This window comes from Clupea harengus, chromosome 26 (assembly GCF_900700415.2).
Source record: "Clupea harengus chromosome 26, Ch_v2.0.2, whole genome shotgun sequence".
NCBI classification, from domain to species: Eukaryota; Metazoa; Chordata; class Actinopteri; order Clupeiformes; family Clupeidae; genus Clupea; species Clupea harengus.
This window is the reverse complement of record NC_045177.1, coordinates 202401-209900: the sequence shown is the minus strand read 5'-3', so window position 1 is coordinate 209900 and position 7500 is coordinate 202401. Positions and strand designations below refer to the sequence as shown.

The following is a 7500-nucleotide window of genomic DNA, read 5'->3' as shown; positions in this document are numbered from 1 at the left end:
AGTTACCAGGTAGGTTCTTCTCTGTGCTGGTTGTTCTACTTGGCTCTAGAACCTGACTGTCGGCTCCACCTCTCAGAGACTCTGTCGGCCAATCAGCAGCAGGCATATGGACAGGGCTCTGGGCCCGGGAGGAAGTGACGGAGAGCGAGGGAGAGAGGGATGGCGAGCAGCGTCGCGGACGGAGGGAGGGAGAGAGGGATGGAGAGCGTCCCGGACGGAGGGAGGGAGAGAGGGATGGAGATCGCTGCGGACAGAGGGAGGGAGAGAGGGATGGTGAGCACTGCGGACGGAGGAGGAGAGCGTTCACAGGGCGGGGGGGAGAGAACGGGGTGAGGCCAAGGGAGGGCAGGTCAGGTCGTGACCCCTCTGGCTGTGTGAGGTCAGGGACAGGCTGAGGTTCAGAAGAGCGGGTGTGTGTGTGTCTGCCACAGAGTGTGTGTGTGTGTCTGCCACAGAGTGTGTGTGTGTGTCTGCCACAGAGTGTGTGTGTGTGTCTGCCACACAGTGTGTGTGTGTGTCTGATACTGTATTTGAGTCTTTGAGCGGGCACAAGTCTGTCAGTGTGTGAGTGTGTGTGAGAATCTTTGTGTTTGAGTGTGTTTCTGAATCTTTGAGTGGGTGTGTGACTGTGGATGTGTGTGTGTCTCTGTGCGTGTCTAAAGCATTGTGTATGTCTGAGTGTGTGTTTAAAGCATTGTGTGTGTGTGAGTGTGTGTCTGCCAGTGTGTGTGTGTCTAAAGTGTTGTGTATGTGTGAGTGTATGTCTGCAAGTGTGTGTGTGTTTAAAGTGTTGTGTATGTGTGAGTGTGTGTCTGCAAGTGTGTGTGTGTCTAAAGCATTGTGTATGTCTGAGTGTGCGTCTGCAAGTGTGTGTGTGTCTAAAGTGTTGTGGGCATCTGTCCGTGTTAGCCTGCAGCCAGCGCTTTCTCCCTGCCTCTCTGATTGGTCAGTAGGGTCTATTTGCCTCTCTGATTGGTCAGTAGGGTCTATTTGCCTGTCTGATTGGTCAGTAGTCCCTCCCCCTGGTTGGGATTGGTCACCAGCCCGCCCCGTTGTGTCTGACAGGTTGGCAGTGCCCGACCTCTTCTCTGATTGGTCCCTGGTATCTGTTAAGCCTGGGATTGGCTTCCGTTTATTCTGTGACTGGTCCAGCTCATCACCCCTTGTCTGTGATTGGCTGCAGTGCACCTCACTTCCTGTTGAGGTGGGGCTTAGGAGCAGGGGGTCTGAGCTCAACCAATCACTGTCCTCAGAGTGGGAGTCCAAAAGAGCCCTTTTACAGCGATTGACGGGCGTCGCGTTGCCAGGCGTCTTGTTGCCAGGCGTGGCGTTGCCTAGAGTCTTGTTGCTATGCCGACGGTTGCTACGACGCGTGTTCAGGACGCAGTCCGGAGGAGAGTACGGCTCCACGCCCGGGTTCAGGGGGCAGAGCTTTTGCAGCTTGAGGTGGCCAAACTCGTCGTCAGGGAGATGGAAGTCCTGGAGGTCAAAGGTGAGCAGCAGACTCCCATGATCCTCTGCTTTCAGCGCGTGGGTGAGAGAGGCCAGAGAGGGCAGTAGCAGAGACGATACGCCTGAAACACACACACACACACGTTACACACACACACACACATGTTACACACACACACACACACACACACACACAAAACACATTACACACACAGAGAGTAAAGATGGCTCAAGCAGAGACAATATGCCTGTAAACACAAACGCATGTATGTATGTATACATACACACACACACACACTACACACACACTCACACACACTCACACACACAAGTCTTACCTCTTTCGTCTGCCTGTGTTTGCTGTAGTTTCGGGTCACTCCCCCTCTTGAAGATTGGGTAGACTTCTGGAAGGAGGAGTGGCTTCTGGTGTGGGAGTGGCTGTGATTCGACGAGACCAGGGGTTTGTGGGCGTGGCTCTGTGAGGTCATCAGCTGTGATTGTCTCTGACTGGGTTTGTGGGCGTGTCTCTGTGCAGTCTTCTGCTGTGATTGGCTCTGAGTGGGTTTGTGGGCGTGTCTCTGTGCAGTCTTCTGCTGTGATTGGCTCCAAATGGGTGTGTGGGTGTGTCTCTGTGAGGTAATCTGTTGTGATTGGCTCTGAGTGGGTTTTTGGGCGTGTCTCTGTGCAGTCATCAGCCGTGATTGGTTCCGAGTGGGGCGTGTCAGGGTTCTCCGAGAAAGAGAGGCACTCTGTATCTGACGCTGCATCCTCATTGGTCCATTTCGGGCTCGGGATTCGACTCCGCCTCGGCCTCCTGGCCCAGCCTGCCCCTCGGCGGCGTCTCCGAGCCCTGATTGGCCGAGACTCAGTCCGCAAGGAGGAAGCCTCCGCTCCGATTGGCTTAGAGTCCAGGCAGGAAACCTCTGGGGCAGCACCACTGGGTGTCCTGGAGGGCCGTGATTGGCTGGCTCTGCGTCTGCCCTGCCCCCGACTCAGCTGGCTGTGAATGACAGCCTCGAGGTCCAATGGGCTTTGAGAGTTTGCCATGCGGCGCGTCGTCCTGACGTAGTACTCCACGGGAAACAGCAGCCCCTCCACCAGTGTGCACGAGCTCTCCCATTGGTCGATCCCACACGCCTCTGTACACGAGCTCTCCCATTGGTCAACTCCGCACGCCTCTGCCTGGGCAACCTCTTTGCCTGAAGAGCTCCGCTGCGTTCTGCCTCGTGATTGGCTGGAGGCTGTGACCGCATCGTGAGCAGGCGGGTCACCGGGAGCAACCGCTGGCTGGTCACCGGGAGCAACCGCTGGCTGGTCACCGGGAGCAACCGCTGGCTGGTCACCGGGGGCAACCGCTGGCTGGTCACCGGGAGCAACCGGCTGTGTGTTTCCCGCTGCCCTCTTGGGGTTACTAGGGAGTCTCCTTTGCTGTGATTGGTCAGAAGCAAGACTCCTGGTGTCTGACTGGTTGACTGAGGGGCTCGCATGCGTCTGATTGGACGGCACAGCTGTCAGTGATGACTGGTCACAACTCTGAGATCTACCACTAGATTTGTGCTCCAAGCCTGCGACATTTGATTGGTTTTCCAAGACTGTAATGGCGTTTGATTGGTTCCCCTTCCTCTCTCTCTCTTTCTCCTGACTGCTCTCTCCATCCCTCTCTCTCTCTTTCTCCCGTTTCCTCTCCCTCTCCCTCTCTCTCTCCTGACTGCTCTCTCCATCCCTCCCCCTCTCTCTCTCCTGACTGCTCTCTCCATCCCTCCCTCTCTCTGCCAAGCGCAGTCGGCTGCGTCTGGTCCTCAGCCGGTGGGAGGGGCTCAGCTTCGGTGAGAGGACTGCTGCCGCCGGCAGGTGGAACTGAACGGCCGTAACCCGGGTTACCCTCCGGGTCTGCGGAGAACCCAAACCCCCGGATTCTGCAGCGGACGAACCCTGAGGAACAGAGTCTACGCACGGAACATCCACACCTACACGGGAGAGAAAACACAACACAACACACACGGACCAATCAGATATCAGAACACATACACGGGAGGGAAAACACAACACACACACGATCAATCAGACATCAGAACACAGACACGGGAGAGTAAACACACACACACACGCACGGACCAATCAGAACACACACACGGGAGAGAAAACACAACACACACACGCACGGACCAATCAGATATCAGAACACAGGAGAGAAAACACAACACAACACGCACGGACCAATCAGATATCAGAACACACACACGGGAGGGAAAACACAACACACACACGATCAATCAGACATCAGAACACAGACACGGGAGAGTAAACACACACACACACGCACGGACCAATCAGAACACACACACGGGAGAGAAAACACAACACACACACGAGAGAAAACACAACACACACACGACCAATCAGAACACAGACACGGGAGAGAAAACACAACACATACACGAGAGAAAACACAACACACACACGACCAATCAGATATCAGAACACAGGAGAGAAAACACAACACACACGGACCAATCAGACATCAGATCACACACGGACCAATCAGAACACAGACACGGGAGAGAAAACACAACACACACACACGACCAATCAGATATCAGAACACAGGAGAGAAAACACAACACACACGGACCAATCAGACATCAGAACACACACGGACCAATCAGAACACAGACACGGGAGAGAAAACACAACACCCACACACGGACCAATCAGAACACCTACACGGGAGAGAAAAACAACACACACACGACCAATCAGACATCAGAACACGGGAGAGAAAACACAACACACAGGGACCAATCAGAACACAGACACACGGGAGAGAAAACACAACACACACGGACCAATCAGACATCAGAACACACACACAGGAGAGTCAGTACTCAGTCAGTCTGTGTGTCGTAACAGAGACTAAGCAATTGTCATAACCTCAGTCAGTGTATGCGTTATAACCATCCATCACAAACAACAGGTAACGTTAGCCTGTCATAACAGTTAGCAGTTGCTAATGGAGAGAGAGAGAGAGACAGATGTAGGAAAGAGCAGAGAGAGAGACAGATGGAGGAGAGAGCAGAGAGACAGATGTAGGAAAGAGCAGAGAGAGAGACAGATGGAGGAAAGAGCAGAGAGAGAGATGGAGGAAAGAGCAGAGAGACAGACAGATGGAGAGAGAGAGACAGATGTAGGAAAGAGCAGAGAGAGAGAGACAGATGGAGGAGAGAGAGACAGATGGAGGAAAGAGCAGAGAGAGAGAGACAGATGGAGGAAAGAGCAGAGAGAGAGAGAGACAGAGCAGAGAGAGAGACAGATGGAGGAAAGAGCAGAGAGAGAGACAGATGGAGGAGAGAGCAGAGAGAGAGACAGGTGGAGGAAAGAGCAGAGAGAGAGACAGATGGAGGAAAGAGCAGAGAGAGAGACAGATGGAGAAAAGAGCAGAGAGACAGATGGAGGAAAGAGCAGAGAGAGAGAGACAGGTGGAGGAAAGAGCAGAGAGACAGATGGAGGAAAGAGCAGAGAGACAGGTGGAGGAGAGAGCAGAGAGAGAGAGACAGATGGAGGAAAGAGCAGAGAGACAGATGGAGGGAAGAGCAGAGAGAGAGAGAGATGGAGGAGGAAAGAGCAGAGAGAGAGAGAGATGGAGGAAAGAGCAGAGAGAGAGACAGGTGGAGGAAAGAGCAGAGAGACAGATGGAGGAAAGAACAGAGAGAGAGACAGGTGGAGGAAAGAGCAGAGAGAGAGACAGATGGAGGAGAGAGCAGAGAGAGAGACAGGTGGAGGAAAGAGCAGAGAGAGACAGGTGGAAGAAAGAGCAGAGAGAGAGACTTGAGGCCCAGACTGTGATGTGGTGGCTGGTCTTGCTTGCTTTTTGTGTTTGTATGTGTTTATCATTAGACTTTAGACTAGACGTTTTCCTATGTAATATAACAAACTTCTTTGGAATTTGACAAAAAAAAGATAGAGAGAGAGAGAGAGTGAGAGAGAGGGGAGAGAGAAAGAGCGGGGGGAGAGGGAGAGAGAGAGAAAGAGAGAGAAGGGGGAGAAAGAGAAACACATTACTGTAAACAGCATGGACAGCGTACATTGACAGAGAGCGCAATATTTACCTCGTCCTGATTGGTTAGCTGGTTTGCTGCAGTGGTTTGACTCGAGTGGATGCATGGGAGGGGCTTGCGTTTGAGGGAAGGGCAGTGATTGGTTGTGTTCCGAGGGCAGTGATTGGTTGTGTTCTGAGATGCGACTACGAACATGCCTGCGGACCACGTCTCTGCGCTCCGCTCTCTAAACACACACACACACACACACACACAAACACACACACACAAACACACTCTATTAGACTGCCTGTAGTATCAGTTCATCTACACTATAACACTACCTGTAGTCTTAGAGCAGTTCATCTACACTATTACACTACCTGTAGCAGTCACACACACACTCTATAACACTACCTGCACACACACACACACACACACACACACACACACACACACACACACACACACACACACTACCTGTAGCAGTTCATCTATACTATAACACTACCTGTAGTCTTAGAGCAGTTCATCTACAATATAACACTACCTGTACACACACACACACACACACACACACACAATTACACTACCTGTAGCAGTTCATCTATACTATAACACTACCTGTACACACACACACACACACACACACTCTATAACACTACCTGTAGTAGTTCATCTAAACACACACACACACACACACACACACTCTATTAGACTACCTGTAGTCTTAGAGCAGTTCATATATAATATAACACTACACAGACACACACACACACAGAGACACACACACACAGACACACACACTCTATAACACTACCTGTAGCAGTTAATCTATACTATAACACTACCTGTAAACACACACACACACACACACACTCTATTAGACTACCTGTAGTCTTAGAGCAGTTCATCTATAATACAACATTACCTGTAGTCGAAGGGCAGTTCGTTCATACTCCCTCTGCAGATGCTCCAACCTTCTTCTCAGCTAAAAGAGGAGACAAGACACCATCAACTCAAAATCTGACATATGGAGTCAAAATGGTGAAAAATGAAAACGACAAGAGTACTTATTGGTCTCTCACACTCTCTTTATCCTCCTCGACCACACACACGTTACTCTCCCCGTGCCCGGTCATTGCGGCCAGTCACGGTCAACCGGGGCAGTCTTCTTGTGCTGCTTTCCGTAATCTTTCGGAGACAACGCTGGACAGGTCAAGCCCTACCAACCGGTGAAAGTTGTTATGAAGGCTATGAAGCATTAAGAACCGTTTTACCGAGAACCGAGTCTCACGTTAACATCCGCTAGCTATATTGAGAGCGTCACCTACTTTTCGCTAGCTAACTTTAAACAGACAGCTAGCCAACTGGCTACATACACTGAGAGGAAAACTGAACTCCACGGGATATGGCAGCCCCAAAAACTTTAAAATTGAGCTAATAAACCTCAAATACAAAACATAAATGTAAATACAATGACACACTGGGTTAATACATCGTTATCTAAACACCAACCGCGTTGAAACTGCAGTTCTCTCGATTCCGTAGTTCTGTGGTACCTATCCAAGTCTCCCGCGAGTATTCGAACGCAGCCGTCAGTAGTTGCTCCCTGATCCCCGAGTTTCAAAGATTTCACTTCCTACAGAACTAAATGTTACTTCTGTTTTGTCAAAAGAAATGTCAATACAACACAAACAAATATGAAAATGTCCTCATGTACTGACTAAATACATACGCTACATACTTTTCAGAAAATGTGTGAATGTTGTGATCACGTGCACTCTGTACTGGTCTCTCGCTATCTATTATTGCTGTCTGACTAGTGTGTAAACACGCCTCGGGCCACTTTTTCCGTGCCTAAAATATGTGTGCGGCGTGTTTAGACGAGTAAAATGCCATAGATTATATTTTATGAGCACATGTTCTCTTCTAAAGTTATTAAAATTCATTACTTATTTTGTATTTAATAATTACTTGACTATCACTGACAAGGCGATTATAAAAACCCTGT

General features: G+C 50.5%; 1 protein-coding gene and 1 long non-coding RNA gene across 2 annotated transcripts in view; both read right to left on the bottom strand.

Annotated features, from left to right (window-relative positions):
* LOC105892744 overlaps nucleotides 1-201 on the bottom strand; it is a 5476-nt gene extending 5275 nt beyond the window's left edge. The window contains exon 1 of the mRNA XM_042703811.1: nucleotides 1-201. This exon is cut by the window's left edge and continues 536 nt beyond it. Within this exon, the coding sequence (XP_042559745.1) occupies nucleotides 1-106 (106 nt within the window). The 5' untranslated portion in view covers nucleotides 107-201.
* Nucleotides 202-5516: 5315 nt separating this feature from the next.
* Nucleotides 5517-7202, bottom strand: LOC116219698. Its single transcript, XR_006151693.1, has 4 exons — nucleotides 7005-7202; nucleotides 6575-6711; nucleotides 6418-6477; nucleotides 5517-5733 (listed from the first exon to the last, which is right to left on the bottom strand). It is a non-coding gene; the product is annotated as an uncharacterized LOC116219698 (long non-coding RNA).
* Nucleotides 7203-7500: the final 298 nt, after the last annotated feature.